At 46.9% G+C, this 19461-nt stretch overlaps 1 protein-coding gene across 4 annotated transcripts in view; it reads right to left on the bottom strand.

Annotated features, from left to right (window-relative positions):
* Nucleotides 1-19461, bottom strand: part of RFX2 (regulatory factor X2) — a 65580-nt gene that overhangs the window by 10411 nt on the left and 35708 nt on the right. The window contains exons 1-8 of one of the 4 annotated variants that reach the window (XM_066336306.1): nt 18548-19280; nt 17263-17352; nt 16244-16323; nt 14684-14951; nt 10489-10563; nt 4312-4493; nt 1213-1332; nt 164-279 (exon numbers count right to left, since the gene is read on the bottom strand). In XM_066336306.1, coding sequence (XP_066192403.1) covers nt 164-279; nt 1213-1332; nt 4312-4493; nt 10489-10563; nt 14684-14951; nt 16244-16323; nt 17263-17352; nt 18548-18661 — 1045 coding nt within the window. In that variant the 5' untranslated portion in view covers nt 18662-19280. Of the gene's footprint in view, nt 1-163; nt 280-1212; nt 1333-4311; nt 4494-10488; nt 10564-14683; nt 14952-16243; nt 16324-17262; nt 17353-18547; nt 19281-19461 lie in introns of those variants that run through there. The other 3 variants (XM_066336308.1, XM_066336309.1, XM_066336310.1) reach the window with 3 other exon arrangements.

The following is a 19461-nucleotide window of genomic DNA, read 5'->3' as shown; positions in this document are numbered from 1 at the left end:
ATCTATAAAAATATAAAATAAATATATAGATATCTGAAAAATTAAAATGCTGTAGATTTATTAGGAAAGCAAACAAATGCACAACAGTCAGGACTTGCTGGATAAACCCTTCCCCCTAAAGCCCAAATCCCTGATGTGGAATAATTCATCACCGTCTCCTCACCTATGAACTGCTGGTGGTGCTGGCTCTGAGCAGCCACTGACTGCTCAGGTGTGGTGTGGGGGTTGCTGTTGGATGCACTCTCTGCCATCCCATCCATCTTCTGGGCTGCCCTGTACCTAAATTCCACCAGAATTAGGAGGGGTTAGGATCCACACAGACAGGAGAAAACACCTACACGTTATTTACGACAGAGATCCGTGAGTTCCTGGAGTGCTTGGCACTTTCAAAGCAATGTTGGGGGCTGATCATTTACAGGGTGGACTCAGATGGAGGGCTAATGAGAAGCTCCTTTTGAAAAGCTTCCCCAAGACAGAATTAAGAGGACTAAGAAGTTTGGTGACACCAAAAAATCAAAAAAGAGAAGCAGAGCTACAGTGGGTTCCAGAGCAGACTGTCTCAAGCACTGACTTCTGCATTTACTTTCTGTCTGGGAGCTGAAGAAATAAATTCTGCTCCTTCTGCACTTCAGCAAAAACAAGAAGTGTCCATGCTTGCAGGAAACAATTCCAAATCCCTTTCCACTTTGGGTTTTATCTCTAAAATGACTCAGGCACAAGACTAAGCATGGCACTATTTAACTTGCACTTTTGCACAGAAAAACACCCAAACTCCCCAAATCCACCCAAATCCAGCACAAGCCCCCAGATCCTTCACACTGATTTGGCACCAACATCTCCATAGCTGAGACCCTGAACCATTCTGGCTACAGAGAGGCTGTGAAAGGTGGCACACAGGGTGGGACATGCCACTGACGAGGAGAATAAGCAGATAAATCCCATTCCATTGAATTCCAGATGGGTTTGGGTGGGAAAAGACCTTCAAAGGCCATCTGGTCCAGCCTCCTGCAGTGAGCAGGGACATCTGCCACCAAAACAGGTCGCTCCAAGTCTCATCTAACTTAGCCTTGAATATTTCCAGGGCTGGGGCATTACCTGGGATGGGGTTTGGACCCTTCCACAGCTCGGCTCTGGTTCTTCCCCAACCTTGTTTGAACTTCCCAAATCCCAGGGACCTGCTGAGTGTTTGGGGAAGGGCCTGGGGGCACCTACCTCTGCTTCTGGTGGAGGGGCTGCTGCCTCATGGCCATGTACTGGGTGTCCTCCTGCAGGCGGTTCAGCGGCGACTCCGGCTTCAGGCGGATCCCATAGTAGTGATATTTGGAATTTCCCCTGGAAACATCAGCTCAGTCAGTGGAAGGGGCATTGTGACCCTGGTTGCTTGGAAAATACATCCCCATCTGCCAAATGTTGGAGTGTGAATCCCCCTTGGGGCAAATCCACACCGGGCCAGGAGTGCCCAGAAATGTGAGGATTGAATTAGAACCTTCAGAGAAACTAAAATGCATAAATCCACCCGGACATGAAGTAGAAATGCAAGTTTAGTTTTAAATAAATAGAGGGTTTTTAAGTGCCTTAAACAAATAAGATCCTGGGTCAGTAAGAAAAGGACCTAAAACCTAGTTGAAAACTCAGTAGTTTTGCCTTTTGCAAAGACAGACATAATTTGCAAACTCTAGACATAATGAAAATAATGTAACCTTGTTAAACATTCCTAAATGGAACAGACAGAATTATTGACGTAGAATTTGTGTATGAATTTATGTTTACCTTCATACATCAATTTTAGCTCAGGATTGGTCCAACACTATCGTAACAAAACTCGTGATTAAGCCTGATTGGCTAAAAATAAAATAAAAATGCACTGAGAATGTGAGAACACAGATGCAGGACTCATGAAAACACTGCTGCTGCTGCTGTTGCTGTGACTGCTACTGATAAGCTGCTTAGGGGACATGGAATATGTGCTGCTGCTGCTGTGGCTGCTGCTTCTGCTTCAGAATTATAAACTTTATGTTAGAAGGTTTCTGCAAACTGCTACAGACTGATAACTTTGCCTTTATGACACTGATTTAATGATGCAATAAAGGACTTTGCTTTTACAACTACCCAGCTTCTGGTCTTGAGTGAAGATGCACCAAGCACTGTTTGAGTGGCTGAAGGGATGGGCTGATAAAATGCCATCATTCCTGAGAAAATTTAAGCCCATGTGTGGCCAAGTGCAGTGGCATCCACACTTAAACCTGGCCAGGTTTGTTCCAAACAACCCATGGTGACTGGGGAAGGGAGGAGGGAAGTGCTACAACAAAAAGTGTTATTAAACAGAGGGACTGAAAGACCACAGGGGATGCTTTGCAATTTGATTAGGGTTTAGAGGTTTGTTTTTTCCATAAAAACAAGCATCCATCTCTATCTAGACTTGGATAAAATGAGCCTGACTGAATGGCCCACTATGAACAGAAAAATGTCTTTCTGCTGCCAGCACTTCTGCAGCAACAGCACCAGGTTTTGATGTGGTTTTGTCCTGGGAGCTGCTCATTTTTGTAGGTTTTGTGAACACTGAAAGCTTTCTCCAAGCACCGGGGCTGCAATTCTTTCTCCTTTGCTGCTGTGGTGCTCCTTAGGAGGATGTGATTCCACCACATTGGAGAGGTGTCAGCTGAAGTTTTTCCACCAAACTGGAATTTTTTGGTCCCAGTGGGAGCGAGGACAGTTCTGCAGCTATGGACACGTGGTGACAGCATGTCCAACTTGGCTTCAGCCCATTTGTCACCATAAATGGGTGAATGGAGTCCTCAGAGGGAGAAGACACCAAGCCAGGGAAGCACCAATGGCATTCCCAGAGCAGAGTAGGGAGGCTTCAAATTCCTTTGCTGTGCCACTAAAACTGGGACTGGAGACACCTTCAATCCAAGGATGCATCCCATTGGAAAATTAGAGAAATGTAAGAGAGGAATATTTATCAAATTGGGTTCTTTTTGGGAAGAATTTGTTCTTTTCAAAGGCTCAGTTGAATTGTTAGGTCTTTGCTACTGCACCAGAGGCTTTTACACACATCCTGTGTTCAGTCCTGTCCTAAGTGATTTAAGTGCCTGCAAATTAACTAACAGCTGCTTTATAACCTTTATAACATTACAATGAGTAAGAAAATAATTGGAGTCAGCTCTTTCCATACTAATTGAGGTTCACTGTCCCCTTCCTTGCCTGCACATTTGCAATTTTCAGTGCAGTTTTTTTGCTCACTTGTTTATTCTTTAATCCTTGATAGGATTAAACAATTTCTCTCCTCCAAAGAAATTACTTGAGAGCTCTTGCATTTGACCCAGTCTAGAGGAATCCAATGCTCCCCTGCTCTTCCTACGACTGTTACCTTCACTTTCCAGCTGTAGAATGCCCTGGTCACATCTGGTTTTGTTCTCATTTAAAAGCCCAGCTATTTAAGCTTGAATTTTATTATAAAATCTTCAACAATCAAAACAATGAATGTTTTACAGGCAATATATTACCCACTTTTAAAATATTATAAGCTGGGATGAAGTTCACACTCAGCTGTGCAGAAGCTTTGGATGCTCCCTTGAAGGACATGTCTGTAACTACAGTTTATTTTCTCATGTTACACTTTTCTTGTAACATCTTACAGATCTTTGACAGTTTAGAAGGAAAAAAACCCTCTTGCAAGATTCAGCCTGATGCTTTGGGCATTTCAGAAATAAACCATTTGTAATTTTACACCTTGTCTGCACCAAAGCTGTGGGCACAGGGTCTGTCGTGGGGGATCTTTACTGGACCCAAAGAGAGAAACCGTTTCACCCACCCAGAATTTTGGGCTCTGCAGTGGAAATTGTGAGGATGAGTTACCTCATCTTTGTCAGACAATACAGGATCCCAGGATGCCCTGATTGGAAGAGACCACAAGGATCACTGAGGCCCTTCACAGACACCCAACAATCCCACCCTGAGCATCCCTGAGAGCCTTGTCCAAACCCTCCTGGAGCTCTGGCACCTTGGGGCTGGGACCATTCCCTGGGGAGCCTGGGCAGTGCCCCAGCACCCTCGGGGGGAAGAACCTTTCCCTGAGCTCCAGCCCAGCCCTGACACAGCCATTCCCTGGGGTAAATGAATCCTCCTGGGATGAGAAACAGCCCAGGTTCACATAAAACACATTTCCCCACCGGATCAGCGTCAGACGTTTCTGTAGATCTCCAAAGAGAAAGACCTGAACCTTCTGAAGATGCTCAGGAGCTTCTGAGTGCAGCAGAGATGCTGCAGGGGGGTTGCTTTGTGTTTATTGAACTGCAGAGTCCCACCCACCTGGTGCCCAGGCGCCGTGTCCTCAGCCCCATGAAGACGGAGCGGATGAGTTTCCCGAAGGACGCGGCGTTGACAGGATCCAGTTTGTGCTCCTGGCAGTGCCGCAGGTAATGGTTGTACAGGGAGCTCCTGGGCAGGCTCACACCTTCTGCTGTCTCGTAGTTATCCAGCAGCCACTGCAGCTTCAGGCAGGGAAAAATAAAGAACATGCAAGTCTAAAGAGTGCTGGGAGGTCAGGAGGGGGTCGGCAGGTCCGGATCGACAAGTTCAAGAGAACGGAATAATTAATTTGTATGGGTTAATTCACGTCACTTATGATTTATATAACGTTATGTTAGTTTACAGGATGGCAAAAGCACCCCCAGCCCAAACAAAACCAGTCAGGTTTTTCATTAAAACACAGTCCTGCTGCCACCTCAGCGTCCACCACGGGTTCGGATGAATTCCTGCAGAGCCAAAATAATGCTGTAAAAAACTCACATTTTCCAAGGCAAAGAGATCTTGAGATACTGCCTAAGAGAAATAAATTTTAGGGGAAGCAAATTAATGCAAAGTCTTTATTAATTGGAAGATTGGCATGTCTGCAACAGCTCCCTTAACAATAAAATTAACGGTTGCCAAAGCAACCTTCAAAATCTGAGGGAATCCATCTACTTTGCAAAATTTACTGTCTGAACTTCTGACATGGCTGTTGATTAAAATTTGCAATTAATATAAATTATTTATACCAGGAGAGTCTGAAGGGGCAGGTCCAGCACACGGTGTCAGCACAGGAATTCAAATGCAAAGCTCCCAATCTCCTTTAATTGACTAAATGACTTTAGCATCAATAAAATGAGCGTTGTAATAATTGAATTTTGGGATGAAGTGGATGTACATATGGCCTAATATCAGCAGGGTGGGTAAGAGGCCTTTCACTGTCATGACGGATGTTTGGGATTAACATTTTCCAGGCTTCCCTCTCCCCCCAGATCTCCATCTCTGCACCAGAACCAGCTGCACTCCCTCCAGATCAGGGCAAAACAGACTTGGGCTGTGGATGCCAAATATCAGCCACAGCAGCTCCATACAACAGAGAGCCCAAGCACATATGGGAACTGAGCATGGATTTAGTCTAGAAATCAGTGGGATTAGACAAAGCCCATGGATCTGCACTCAAACCCTCTCCATTCTCACTCTTATATCCCCCTCTTTTCTCCCATTTTCTCTTGGTGACGCTCCAAGGTCCCAATCCACCACGAGGCTGGAGTTTTACATCAATAATTCTGTGAAAATACAACCTGAGCTGTGTGATGACATCTCTGGCACCTCACTCCACTGAGCTGTTCCCAGTTTCTGTGTTTCATCTCCCACTCTGCTCTCACACAGAGGCTTTGCAGCAGCCTCAGCGTGCGTTCTGTGGGTCTCCTTCACACATCCAAATTTAAACTGCTGCTGCACAAAGTCAGCTGGATCCAAACCTGTGCACTTTGAGCTCTACAATTAGAACTATTCTATTCAGCCTGGAGAAGAGAAGGCTCCAGGGAGAGCTCCGAGCCCCTGGCAGGGTCTAAAGGGGCTCCAGGAGAGCTGGAGAGGGACTGGGACAAGGGATGGAGGGACAGGACACAGGGAATGGCTTCCACTGGAAAAGGGGAGATTCCTGTAGGATATTGGGAAGGAATTGTTCCCTGGGAGGGTCTGGAGTAGATTTCCCAGAGCAGCTGTGGCTGCCCCTGGATCCCTGGCAGTACCCAAGGATCTGGACAGGGCTTGGAGCAGCCTGGGACAGTGGGAGGTGTCCCTGCCATGGCAGAGGTGGAATGGGATGGGCTTTGAGGTTCTTCCAACCCCAACCACTCCATGATTTGTTAGCTGGAGCTGATCCAAATCCCACCACAAATCCCCATGACTGCATCCATCAGCTCTGGTGGCCTTTGGAGCAGACCAGGGGCTGCCACCAGCTGGGAGAAAGAAAAACCTCCTGGCCACTTTTCCCTCTGTCCTGCTTTTCAGGAGCCTCTTCTCCTGCTCCCACCTTCCCCCAGTTCCACACCACCCAAGACACTCTTTGAGATCATTCTCCAAACCCTCCAGTTCCAAGAGATGGTTTGTTAATGATCCATGATGATCCTTCCTGCTCCCATCTGCAGCACAGACACCCCTGGAAGCCCCAGAAAGTCTTTTCTGAGCCTCCCCCAGCCATTCAGTTCCCTCTAACAAAAGTGGACCCCAGTGGTTTTGCCATAAAACACCAGCAGGAATTCAGTTTTTGAGTTGTGCACATCTATGTTAATTTTGGCCCATCCCTTATATTTAAAAGATTATTGCTTAAGATCCTTTCAAAATTTTAAACCAGGTATTTTATTTATCCCATGGAAGATACTGAATGTGCATCAGCTATTTATCTCCTAAATCTTAAGCCTTAAGCCTTAAAAAAAAAAAAAAAAAAAAAAAAAAAAAAAAAAAAAAAGTTTTGTATTACTATGGAAAATTCAGATACAGATAAACTCTCTCATTTAAATTTGATCCTGGGCATTTTTTATTCTAATCCCTGATATTTCTAGAAGATTCTCTTCATCTCCCAGCTTCCTTTTCCTGCAAATGCCTTTTTATATTCCTTGAAACATTGCAGAGTTTCACAATATGAACTCCCACTATTGAATTAGAAATTTATTATGAAGCACACAAAAGAGCTTGAAACAGAGATCTGTCAGAATATAAATAATTTTCCAAATGCAATTTTTGCTCTTCCTGCACAACTAATAACACATTGGGCACTTCAAATGAGAAAATGAAAACCCCTTTCCATTTGAATCTCTTTTTCTGTTTGCTTTCTGAATTTTCTTCAGTTGTGACAATCAGATATTCCCCAGTTTATTTCTGTTAATGCCACAATCAGGTTCCAGTACGATCACTCTAAAGCCATATGCTGCTGTGGTTTTTATAGGCACTACAGGGGAACATTTAATTTTCATTTCTACCTTAACTTTATTTCTATCTGACTGTTTGGTTGCCTTTGAAAAAAACCACTGGCAAAATCCTCATCCTGGCTCTATCCAAGGATGGAAAATGCCACTTGTGGGGCTGGCTGAGAAAATAAAAAGCTTTTTTTTTTTTTTTATTTTTTGAAGATGCAGGTTTGGAGAAGTTTTCTTGTGGCCACTCCTATGAAATATAAAAGAGAAACCATTTTTGGGTCATATTTAAGGTGTTTTTAGCTGGGACCACAAGCAGCAGGTTCCTAAATTTCCACTTATTTGAGCTCAGAGTTAGGACAGAGCTCTTCACTCACAGGAAAGAATTCCAGTGGGGGTTATTTGTGGCTTTTTGGTATTTCATTTTTCAGACAATGAGGAAAAATTTAATTTTCTCCCTACTCCTACTTGTGCTGTGGATACCCCTGAGCCACAGGGCCTCAAGGCCAACTCCTCCAACCTCAGGCTCTTGTGTACAGAAATTGCAGTAATTTTTCTCTGATTTCTTTGCATCATCTGCAAGCTCATAACTGGCAGAGAAACAACCCCCTGTCCCAGGCCTCTGCACTGTCAGCTGCAGCCACACTCTGACATGATTTCATCAGCCCCATCCCATGTCACAGGGGCTCAGCAGGAGCTTCACCTTCCCCACTGCATTTTTCAAGTGCACTTAAATACCCTCTCAGGGAGGTTTTGAAGCCAAATTCAGTTATCAAGCTCCATTTCATATTGATTTTAGTTAAATTATGTGAAAATTCCCCTCTGGACTGAGATACCTTTAACTGTCCTCTTGTTTTTTTTTTTTTTTTTTTTTTTTTTTTTTTTTTTTTTTTTTTTTTTTTTTTTTTTTTTTTAACTCCAAAGACTCCTGGGGTGAACCATCTGCTGATGGTAACAAAATAAACCTCCTTATCCCCAGAATTTGCACATTTCCAAAATGCCGACTTTAAAACAAGGGACAGAAGACAATGAAGAACTCTGCAACCTTAAGGCTCAGAGCAATTAAATCACAACTAAGTGCAATTAGCATCATCTCCCCGTTTCCTCTTGCTTTTGCCAAGTTGGAATTTGCTTTCAGCCCTGACAAATCGCAGTCACCTGCTGCTTCCATCCTGCAGCACAAGCCTGACAGTCCTGCGTGCCAGCCATGGGCAATTTGGGATGGGAAATGCTCTCCCTGGGCTTGAGGTTTTGTTCTTTGCCATGAACAGGTGGAGACTGGAACATCCTGGAGACAAGAAAGTTTTTGTGCTAAAGCAGGAGCTGGGGGAGGTTCAGCACTGGTGGGCACTGGGATGTCCCACACCTGCACTGGGAGCCAGCTCTGGCCACCTGCAGCCTCCTGCTTCATCCCTGGAGCATCCAAGGCTGGGAGGGCAGAGCTCTGAGCCCCCTGGTCTGGTGGAAGGTGTCCCTGTCCATGGCAGGAGGTTGGAATTAAACGAGCTTTAAGATCCTTTCCAACCCAAACCATCCTGGTCCAGCTTCCTGCTCCAATCAGGGGGCACTTCCAGGTCCCTCACTCAGATGAGTCCTAAAAGAACCTCCCTCCCCATGCAGAGGCTGCAGAGCCTCCCTGGGCAATGGCTCTGGAGTTCCTCCAGCCTGGAACTGCCTGATCTGGTTCCCCAATGTGCTGTGTCCCCTTCAGGCACTGCTGATCCCTCTTTTTATTCCCGCACGTCCCCAAACACCTCCCTGTGCCCTGGCAGGGCCGAGCAGGGACACTGGGGACAGCAAGGAGCTGCAGGGTTCCTCAGCTCAGGCTCTGTGCCCTGCACCTTGTGCAGGAGCAGCACCTTCAGAGGGAGCAGCTGAGGGTGAATGTGTCCCACAGGCTCAGGAACAAGTTTGTTTGTGCCCACGTGTGCTCAGGAAGGAGCTGGTTTGCTCCAGAGATTGTAAGAGCAATTAAACCTTAGGCCAGTCTATGAACCATGACCCAGAACCAGGGACATCAAGTTCTGCACTCCTCCCCTGAAAGACAAGGGCTGATCAAGGGCTGGATAAGGCCCCCACTCCATCCTGTACAGCTTGTGGTCAGTGAAATCTCTTCTCTATCTTTTGCTTTCTTTCCTCTGCCCTTTTCCTGATTTTTTTTTTTTTAAAAACCTTGTCCTCGATGAACAATACAAATCCTAAAGAGTAACACAATCCTTGTGCAGCACTTTAGGAGTGTGAGCCTGGCCCAGCCTGGGGTGGGAGGGGAGCAGGGAGATGCTCAGAACAGGGACTGCCCGATCCTGCACGTTTGTGTTTCCCCAGCTACAACCAGAAACTTTCACTCTCCATCAGCTGAAGTGAGGATTGAGCTCCCCCAGGAGCCCTGGCCTGGAGTTTGAAATCAGCTGAAGAAAATCAGACTGGTTTAAAATCTCTTTAGTTGTCTCAGGCTATTTATCTACAGTGAAGAACCCAAAGATTTTTTTTTATTTTTTAGGCCCTAAGAATGACAACAAACCAGCCCCCAAACCCAGAGGGAATCTGTTAGAATGGAGAAGCACCACGCTGTGCACTGGGGTTTTTGGGTGTAGGACATGCTCGAGCTTTATCCAAACACAGGGAAACCAAGGCAAGTCCAGGGACTCCAACATCACCTGGAGCAACCCAAATCTCACCCAAGCATGTGCTCACCCCTCGGTGTTCCTGCATGGGAGCCACAAACCAAGATGCAAAGGCCCGGCAAAACAGTGGGAATATCACACAAAGCAGGGAAATCGTTGGCAGAGTGCGGAGAGAGAGGCCCAGCACATGGATTTAGCACAGCATCGTGACAGGAATGGGCTTCCTGAGGCACAGAGAGAGGTAAAAAAAGGCATTCACAGGCTTTTGGTGTGTGCTGGCTGAGGGGAATCTGTCACAGTTCACACCGAGTCATGGCTGCGGATTTACAAGTAATTTTCCAGCCATTTTTCAGTTCCAGTGAAAGGAAAAGAACTTCCTCAAATGTGTTTATCTGTTTGCCAGCAATTTCCATTGCAAGGCAGATGAAATAAATAAACACAGGGCAGAGGCAGTTCACAGACTCCAGAGCATCACAGCAGCAAACATTATCACATGGCACTTTTTTGCACACTCCTTTTCCTTGGGCATGGGCTGTTTTGGGCAGCACAGCTCAATCACAGGCTGCTATTGAGTGATTCGTGCTGTTGAATCCACCAAAGAAATAATTCTCCTACCAAAGCAGGGCAAAAGGTTGTAAATTCTGATTGTAACTTACATGGCTGTTGAGCAAACTGCTTTTGTGTGATGTAATCCCTTCATTTTTTTGTAGGTTTTCAATCGCCATTTCAAGCTAAAGAAAAAAATGTGCACAGGAGAGAGAGAAAAAAAAAAAAAAAAAAAAGGGAAAAAAAGAAAGGAAATCAGATAGTTAGCAACAGCCAGGATTATTGTTTCTTTATTAATATTTGAATGATTAATGCTTTATATCAACAAGCTTGTGGAAAAGAGGCAAACAGATGAGCACAGTCGGTGTGGATGGAGCTGCAGAGGCGTTACTGGGACATGCAAATGGACACACAGCAGGAATCCCCACGGGGGTGACAAAGCCAGGCCAGGGGGGGGGTTTATCTTCCACTAAAAGTGCTGCCTATTTATTTAAAAAAAGCAATTTTTCTCTTCTTTTTCCCTTCCTGCTGAGAGCAAACCATGGCCAGACAGATCCACTGCAGTGGGGCAGAGATTGGCTGCAGAGTTGTACCCAGGAGAGCTGGCAGTGATGACTTGGTTACTGTCACCTCTTCAAATTTTGTCAAAAAAAACATAAAAGAAATTAAATAAAACTGGGGTGCAAGGAGAGGGCAGGAACTGGAGTGGAGAAGGGCTCTCTGATGCTGAGAACTGCAAAGGGAGGAAGGGAGGAGGCAGGTTTCAGTTGAGTCAGTTCTTCCCCAGAAGCCAGGATGGAACATTTGATGCTACCTGTACTCATTTCTATTGATCTCAGAGGATCCAAGGTGAGGCCCTCTGGCTCCTGAGGAGTCCCCTCACTCCCTGTCTGGCTCCTGGTCCACTTCAGCCCAGCTGTGGCTGCTGCCTTGTGCCTCAACCCTCTCCTGAACCCTTCTTGTCGTCTCCATTCTGCTGCTGGGGCAAAATCTGGGAAGCTCCTTTAGCTGGTCCCAAAGCTCCAGTGCTCATCTACAAGCTTTTTGCAAGTAAAAAAAGTCCCCAAAGCCCACATCAGAGCCTAGCAGGAGCAGAAGCTCCTGTTTGTCTGCAGCAGATGTTGTCAAAGGCCGTTCTCTGTGCCCTGGCAGTGCAGGCAGGACAAGGCAGCAGCACACAGAACCTGCAGCCAGAGCTCTGCTGCCTCTGTCCTCATTTAACACCTCCGTGGGCACACCCAGAAAGCATCTGCAGATGATCTGTCCGTGGCCTCCTGCACTGACTCACCCCACAGCAGAGATCCCAGATAAACCCAGCCAGGCTCTGTCACAGGAGGGTGGCACAGCAGAGCAGAGCCAGCCCTGAAGTGACATCCAGCAGCCACAGGCACTGTGCCACGTCCAGGTGTGAAGGTGACACTCGACCTGCAGCACATGTCCCTTGGTGTCCACCCCAAAGTGGAGGCACTTCTCGAGGTGTTCTGAGTCTCACATCAGTGGGGTTCCTGTGAGCACTGCCCCGTGCTCTGATGGACCACGAGGAACCAAAGGCTGAGTGCTGACACAGCCTCCAGGAAATGAGTCAGAGTTAGAGGGAGACCCAATTTCCTTCCTCTGCTCAGGGGCTATTTGAGCAACAGCTCTGAGGCAAGCACAGAAATGCTGCCTGGCCTTTTGCTGTTGGCAGCAGTCCCATCCTAAAGGACACCTTGCATCTGCCATAGAAAATATCACAAGGGAAAGACTAAAAGCTCTTAGGCAGCCCTGCAGGAAGGTGAGGAGCTCTGAGGAGCCACTTAGGGAAGGTCTCAAGGATTTCCTCTCTTGGGCCAGACTAATTTAGGTGAGGATTCACAGTGCAGTGTTGGCATAGATATTGAATGGCACTGTGCAGATATTGAATGTTCCCTGTGCTGTTTCAGCCCATCTGATGGAGCAGAACGTTCCAGCAGACAGGAAAGGTTTCTTCAGAGATTTCTCCAACTGCCTGAAGTTTTTCTTTAGTGCACACACAGACTTTACCAAACATCTCCCAACCTCCTGAGGCAGCTCTTGGACCTGCTAATCCTGAAGTCCTCCCTTGCTTCCATTCTCCTCTGGAGGTGCCCTCCTTGGTCTCGAGGTCTCTTCTCCAAGCCCTCAGCACCCCCAGTTCCTCTCCTTCCCCACTGCTGACCACTCTGATGTCCATCCCCAAGGCCACTGCAAACACTTTGTCTTCCCTGGCTCCATCTGCACGAGCTCTGCTTTCCTTTCCTCCCACAGAGCTCCCAATCCTGCCTCACAACATTCTGCCAGGACCACCAGAGCACCTCTGGCCTCTTTAACACCAACCTCCCCCAGTCTCTGTTTAGGCTGGTTATTAAAACAGAAAATAATGTTCCTGCCCATGGATTTGGTTCAGTCCCTGCTCTCCTTAAGCCACCCATCCTTTCTTGTGGCTGTCTGGAGAAGCTGTGGCTGCCCCTGGATCCCTGGCAGTGCCCAAGGCCAGGCTGGACAGGGCTTGGAGCAGCCTGTGACAGTGGAAGGTGTCCCTGCCATGGCAGGGGGTGGCACTGGATGGGCTTTAAGGTCCCAAACCAAATGACTCCATGATTAAGTGACATTCCAAGCAGTCAAGGCTCTGTTCCATCCCCCTCTGACCCTGGTCTGTGCCGGAAGGACTAAAAGCCACACACAGACACAGCCCTGGACTGCCTGCCAGCCTCTTTTCCACCTTTGCCAGCCTCTTTTCCACCTTTGCCAGCCCTTCCTCAGATATTTTGTGTTAAAATACCTCCAGAAAGCTCATTCCTACATGCAACAGAGTGAATTTATCTCAGATGTATATATTCCATAAAGGTCGCTTTCTAAATATTTTTTTTTTCTGAACAGCCTCCTCTCATGTAATAACCACCAACTCAATCCATTCGTGGGCTATTTCTACTGACATATTTTCCACTTGGGCTTTTATGTTGTGCTTATTACCATGGAAATTACAAAAGCCCCAAACAACAAAAATCCCCCAAAAATCCAAGAGTAAAGTTGTGCAGTTTTGTAAGATGCAATCCCACATAGGTGATGTTTCCAAATAATAACTTTGAGCAAAACCCAAATGGTCCAGAGCTAATTTTAAACTATGAACAGTTAAAATACACACACACACACGACTCTCACCCAAGAAAAGAACCTCAGCATCTGTCATCTTCTCTTCCACCCAAAGTAAGGACTTTCCCCCTATGCCTACCCAAGGCAGAGCACATTTATTTTGATCACAGGATCAAAGCAACCTTTCAAAGCACAAAGATTCAAAAAATATAACGTCTAAATTCTAAAACTCAACGGGAAAAGAAAATACAACTTAGCAGGCCAGATTTACAAGAGTTCTCAGTAGCAACAGCTCCTGGTTTTCTCCTTAGTGATGCTGCTCACATTTTAAATTCTGGCTACATACCCCGAATTACACCTACATTAGTATTTGTATTTATATGTGAATGCATAAACACACAGAAGTCTGTAGAGGGAGGTGAGCAATGTCCCAGGAAATGAGCTCCAAGCACTCCTGGCAGCTGCTAAGGGCTGGGAGATTCCCAAATCAAAGCCTGGGTGCTCCTTATTGCAAAAAGGCTGTTTTGGGTGGAGAGCTGGAAGGCCTCAGTCCCACTCAGCTGTGCTTCCAGCACCTGCCACCTCTGCTGGCAGCTGGAGGGACACGATTTAGAGAAATCAGAACTTTAAACCATTTCTGTTTGATCAGTTTTACCCCTAAAAGACATTTTCTAAACACATGGCAAGGACAGAATACACAATGGTGTAGGAGGTATATACATAAAGACTTTTTGATCACTGTGCACTTAGCATGATCAACTTGACATAACTTGTGTGCTAATTATCCAGTGGTTTAAGAAAGGATTTCTCAGGTCTCTTCATAATTGAAGATATATTTCGGTATTTTGGGTAAGCACATGTGAGATGTTTGACTTAATTGAAAAGATAAATAGAGACAAATCTTAAAAAGCCAAAATATTTTGCTTTTGGGGTGGGGGTGTAAAACCCCAAACCAAATCTAATGCTTTATTAATACTGGAATGATTAATGATCTCTCTTTTCTAACGCTGCATAATTTCAGTGATCCGCTGAGCGACAGGAACAATCCAAACACCGAGAAACAAGTGCAGTATACACCAGTGTCTATTCTCTCCCTTGCATGTTCCAGACATATACAGTGACAACGACAGGTCAGTTTTATTCTCTGAAGGCTTTTCAGTTCCCTTTGGGATCATTCCTGGCCCCCGAGCTGCGGTGCCTGCAGGGCTTACATACCGTTGCTGGAGAGGAGCGTGAGGTGTGTGACAGAGAATGTCTAGAGTTCTCCAGCCCCCCATGAATGAGATAGGCTCCCGAGCCGGAGAGGATCTGACTTCCCCCAATGTCCATGGTGATGCCCACCATGTTGTGAGAGGGAATGGCTGTAGGAGAGGATGCCGCTGTAGTCACCTGAGCTCCACCTCCTCCCTGCGCTTCGAAATAGGGCGCGGCGCTGGCGGGGGCGTAAATCTGCGCCTCGCTGCTGTAGGAGTAGGCGGCTCGTCTGTGCAGGGGACAAGAGAGGGACATGGAGAGGAGCTGCCATGTTGGAGAGCTTCTGAAAGCTGCACGAGTGTCAGAAAAAAAAAACAACCCCTCAGGTTGTTGGTGGGTGTTGGAACGCTGGGTACTGAGAGTTTTAGACGTTCTGCGCTGATGGGTGTTGACCCCAAAGGAAACGCTGTGGAAAAGGCTTCCAAAGCTGAGTGATAGCACTGGGATTATGGGTGTGGAGTTTGGACAGAAGGGTATAATATCACATGGTGGAAAATTTAAAATTTAAGGTTTTAGAATATACTGATATATATAAAGCAAGGTGGAGGTTTTAGGTGTAAGCTAAGTCTTTCTTTTTCACTTTCTTCTTCATGGGTCTGGGTGGTGTCTTGTAATTGGGTAGAAAAATCTGCATTGAGGAGCACGGGTGGTTGGTTATTTGGTTAAAAGTAAAAATAATTTAGGTGTCATTTCTGAATTGGACAGTTTGTTCTCAAAAGGCCTTTTGGAGAGATAGAGACAGAGCCATTTTTCACTTTGTTAGCTGGAACTCACAGCTTGTGAGACTTTGACATAGATAAGAATTAATAAACACCTGAGTCCGAACATGAAACAACGTCCCTTGAGCATTTAATCCTGGCTCTGACAAGAAAAAAAGATAAAAAAGGCTGTGGGTAGGGTTTGCTCTGTTGGAACAGGACTCTGTGCTGGGTGCAGCACAAGCTCTCAGTGAGGGCAGAGCCTGGAGCTCTGGTAAAGAACTGGGGTGAGGAAGGCCAAAAGGAGGCACAAAATCGGACACAGCAGACAGGAGGAAAAGGAAATTCTAAGGGTGGAGAAGCCCTGGCACAGCTGTGGCTGCCCCTGGATCCCTGGAAGTGTCCAAGGCCAGGCTGGACAGGGCTTGGAGCAGCCTGGGACAGTGGAAGGTGCTGGGGAGTTGGAAGGAGATGGGCTTCAAGGTCTCTTCCAACCTGAGCCATTCTGGGATTCCTTGACTCCACAAAATCTCCTAACACCCCCTTGTTCCTCTACAAGTTCCACTCCTAAAGCTGCCCATGTCACCCCACAAAGTGCTCGGCACACTGTGGGACGTCTGTCACTGGGGGAACACCAGACCCTTCCTGAGCAGGATTCCCTGGAGAACAGTCCCTCCCCCAGGGCTGGAGTCTGGCTGAAACCACCCTCCCACCCAAGAGAACACCTGAAACAGCTCCTCCTCTTCCTCCTTCCCTCGTGGGGCTGGGGTGGAAGGAGCCTGGGGAAGGGAGGTGGGAAAGGGACACTCAGAGAGGCTCTTACATGGTTCCGTTGGTATAAACAGCTTCTCCTCCTTCCACATACTGCACCTGGGCTGGATAAACGTGCTGCACAGACTGCACCTGCAACAGGCAGCAACAGGTCAGGGATTACCCAGGAACTGCTGGTCAAACTGCACAACCTTACCTCGACACTCAGGCTTTCTTTTTTTTTTTAAAAAAGGAAAAAAAAAACCCAATAAAACACCCTCTCTGCCTCCCCTCCCCTCCATGCTGAGGAATCTCAAAGGAGGTTTTTATTTTCAAAGGTCAAGTTAAAATACATAAATAAGTGGTTGCTCCGTGAGCAGTGGAAACAATGGAGCTGGGTTTCCTCTGGACACGTGTCTCAGGGCTGACTAATAGGGGTGAGCTCATGCTGCAGCCTTTCCTTCACAGGGGAGCTGACAGTGTCCAGCTGCACCCCAGCCCCTTTTTTTCTTGCTCTAGGAGGGATGAAGTTGCCCTCTGTTAATTTTTTTTCCCCCTGAAATGGAGCAATCAAATAAAAAAAATCACTATAGGAAAAAAAATTCAGAGGGTCAGACTCGCTGTCCACATGGAGCAGCACCACATATCCCTGGTTTCTCAGGAGACAAGCCCTGGAAAAGGCAAAGTTCAAATAAATAAAAACATTTGCACGGCTCCCTGGCACCAAACCTTTCTGTGGAGCCACATGCAGTCAGTAAATTGTTAATTAAAAAAAAACCCAAACATTTCACCTCTAAAATGATCTTTACCAAAGGAGATTGGTTTTAATTTAACTTTGATTTAATAAATGCTTTTAAATTTAAGTTGAAAGCGTCCATCAAATCTTCAAATACATGAAAGACAACTGCTACAGCAAAGGTTCTTCCTAAACTTCAAATATCTTGAGAGTTTCTTTTGTCATCAGTCCAAGAAAGAAGGAGAGAGCTGGAGAAAGTGATCCCAGCTCTCTGACTGCCCACAACTCTTTAATTAAGGTTTTTCTAGCTCTGGCACAGTTTCAGAAGCGGTGTGGGACTCCCCAGTGTCCATTACCTGTTGTGGAACCTGCTGCACTCTGGGAACAGAGATCTGCTGCATCTGCGCCCCTTTGGGAGCGGAGCCTGTGGCTTGCACCAAAACCCTCTGCAAGAAGAAGACACAGGAAGAGACACTGAATTTCAGTCCATAACACAGGTGAGCCAGGTGTTCTTTTCCAAAATTTCATGGCCAGCTTGCCTCTGACACCAGCAGCAGCAGTGGCATCTTGTAATTGGTGTCCCTGTGGTCCCCACCCTCCCAGTGGGGTGCACCAGCCTGGACTCAGCCCCCTGAATTTGGGCAAAGCTGCCTCCACAATCTCTGACAGGAATCCTTTTTAAACCTCCAGGAAAGGAAATAGCAGTTCATTGATAAGTCCAGCCACAGCTAAAGAAGAAACACTCCTCACACATCCACATTTGGCTGCAAAGTTCCTTCTCTTAGAGCTGCTAAACCCAACCACACTCTGCCTCCTGCAACAAGAAATCCCACCAAGCTTCTGCCAGCACCAAAGCTCAGGTGGCTCTGCTTCCCCCTGCAGTGCCACCAAGGGCACAGGGACCTTTGTGGTGGTGGCTCTGTCACTTCCATCGTCCCTGTCTTACACTCCACTTCCAGTCTGAGCTTGTCAACCCATCTCAGAGTGCTCAGCACCTTCAGATCCAGCAGAACAAACGTGGGGATGTGGTGGATGGAAGGAAAGGATTCAGTGGGAACAGAGCCAGGAATCCCTGTGGCCTTTTCAGCCTTCTCCAAGCAGACACATCCTCTGTGGTTGGAGGCTTTAAAAACACCCAGGAGATTGGGCCAGCAGAACAAAGAGCCAGAAAACAATCTCAGAAGAAAATTGTTAATTACTGGCTACCTTATACATGGATATTCATGATTTTTATCCCTCCCAACACATCCATGTGAAACCAGAAACCCAGTTCTAGCGGAATTACAGGTTTGTGACAATTGCCCAGATCTCCAGGCAGCTGCTCCATCTGCAGTCCCCAGGCTGCATTCCCTGGAGATCCTGCACTGAGGACACCTACACCTCTGCCAGCCATCACCTGGCCCCTTTTCCCTCCAGAAGGGGCTGTCACCAGTGCTGGGTGGGGACATCACAAACCCTTTTTGAAGTCAGGCCTTGGCAGTGTCACCTCCATCAAAGACTTTCCTTTCTCCTACTTTTTTCCCATTTTCTGCCATTGCTTTTGCCAAATGCTACATCCCAGCTGCCCAGGTGCTGTCTGCTCACTGCCTGTCCAGGTGCTCTGCTATCACCTTCCAGCCAGAAGAAGGAATCATCCCCAACCTGGAAGGTGAGGCCATCCTGCTTAAACAGCCTCTGCTCACACCAAAAGGGGCACCGGTGCTCAACAGCCCCGAGGGCCTCAGCCTCACACCATTCCTGCTGCCAGAAGTTCATTCCCAGGGTTTTCTCTGTCCTGCTGGTGAGAAGGGAAAGCTCTGGATGCTCCTCCTCTTCAGCAGTCTTCCACTATCCCCCAGATTTTCCTTAATCCATGGAGTTCCACTCGATGCTCCATGTCCCGATGACAGCACAGGCAAAGGCTGGATAGGTGATTTCATCATCCAGAGGTTTGCCAACCTTTGTTCACAGCCAAATCCACACCTCTGATCCTGGGGACACCTGGCACTGCTGGGCACTGCTGTCCCCATCCCTGCCACACCAGCAAGGAATGCTCTCCATGGATGGGAAGGCTGGGAGGTGACAGCAGCACCCCAGATCACCCCATGGGAATGTCCATGGCTCCTGGAGAGTCCAATATTCCTCCCAATTCCCAATCTTTAATTGCTCCTTTTCAGCAGCCTCCAATGGCAGCTGCTGCTGCTCACTTGGGAGTAGGAGAAGGATGAAGCTGAGTTACACCCACCCATCCTCTTATCCCTCCAGCTTCCTGCAACAGAATTCTCTTTTGAAAGTTCCCCAAAAGGCATAAAAAGGAACAAAAAAGAACCAGTTTCACTTAACCCTTCCTGTTTTGCACTGGGTGGTTCCTGTTCATTACTTGAAGCCATCACTTGTCTCCTGTTGGGCCTATCAAATATTCAGGGCAGCATATTCAGGGACATTGATCACAAATCCCCCCTCTGCAAATTAAAATGTTGGGATTCATCTACCCAAGGAAAAGACCATGGAATGGTTTGTGTTGGGGGGGACCTTAAATCTCATCCCATCCCACCCCTGCCATGGCAGGGACACCT

The sequence above is a fragment of the Sylvia atricapilla genome, chromosome 26 (assembly GCF_009819655.1).
Source record: "Sylvia atricapilla isolate bSylAtr1 chromosome 26, bSylAtr1.pri, whole genome shotgun sequence".
In the NCBI taxonomy this organism is placed as follows: domain Eukaryota; kingdom Metazoa; phylum Chordata; class Aves; order Passeriformes; family Sylviidae; genus Sylvia; species Sylvia atricapilla.
Note: the sequence above shows the minus strand (reverse complement) of the source record. Positions and strands in the feature narration are given on the sequence as shown.